General features: G+C 65.1%; 1 protein-coding gene across 1 annotated transcript; it reads right to left on the bottom strand.

The window, feature by feature from the left end:
• Nucleotides 1-105: 105 nt before the first annotated feature.
• LOC104081214 (C1q-related factor-like) lies at nucleotides 106-433 on the bottom strand (the record flags this gene model as incomplete). The annotated part of the gene is made up of 1 exon (XM_009583856.1): nucleotides 106-433. A coding segment is annotated over one exon (328 nt), but the record flags the coding sequence as incomplete, so codon positions are not given.
• Between the last annotated feature and the right edge of the window lie 6 nt (nucleotides 434-439).

A 439-nucleotide genomic window follows, 5' to 3' on the forward strand; every position in this document is an offset into this window, starting at 1 on the left:
TGGGGGGTGCATCTCTGAGACTGGGAAAAGGACGGGGCACCCCAGGGAAGCACCCAGAGCCCATCATCACCCCTGGGAAAAGGATGGGACACCCTGAGGAAGCACCCAGAGCCATTTTCTGGTGCATGGGGGACAGCGACAGCTCCGCGGTGGGGCTGGTAGCCGCGATGGCCCTTACCTGACCGTTCTTGCAGAGGTCGGCCCACATGCTGGTGCCGTCGCCGCCGCGCATGAGGACGTGGTAGGTGAAGAAGTAGGTGCCGGGGATGGCGCAGGTGAACTTGCCGGAGGCGGCGTCGTAGCTGTTGCCCAGGTTGGTGACCACGTCGTCGAACTTGAGGACCTCGTAGCCCTCGTGGGGGTTCTTGAGGCCGGCGTAGAAGGCGACGCGTGGCACCGTGCTATAGGTAGCCGCGCTCACCGCACCCGTAGCCCCCGG

Source organism: Fulmarus glacialis, unplaced genomic scaffold (genome assembly GCF_000690835.1).
Source record: "Fulmarus glacialis isolate BGI_N327 unplaced genomic scaffold, ASM69083v1 scaffold33618, whole genome shotgun sequence".
Classification (NCBI taxonomy): domain Eukaryota; kingdom Metazoa; phylum Chordata; class Aves; order Procellariiformes; family Procellariidae; genus Fulmarus; species Fulmarus glacialis.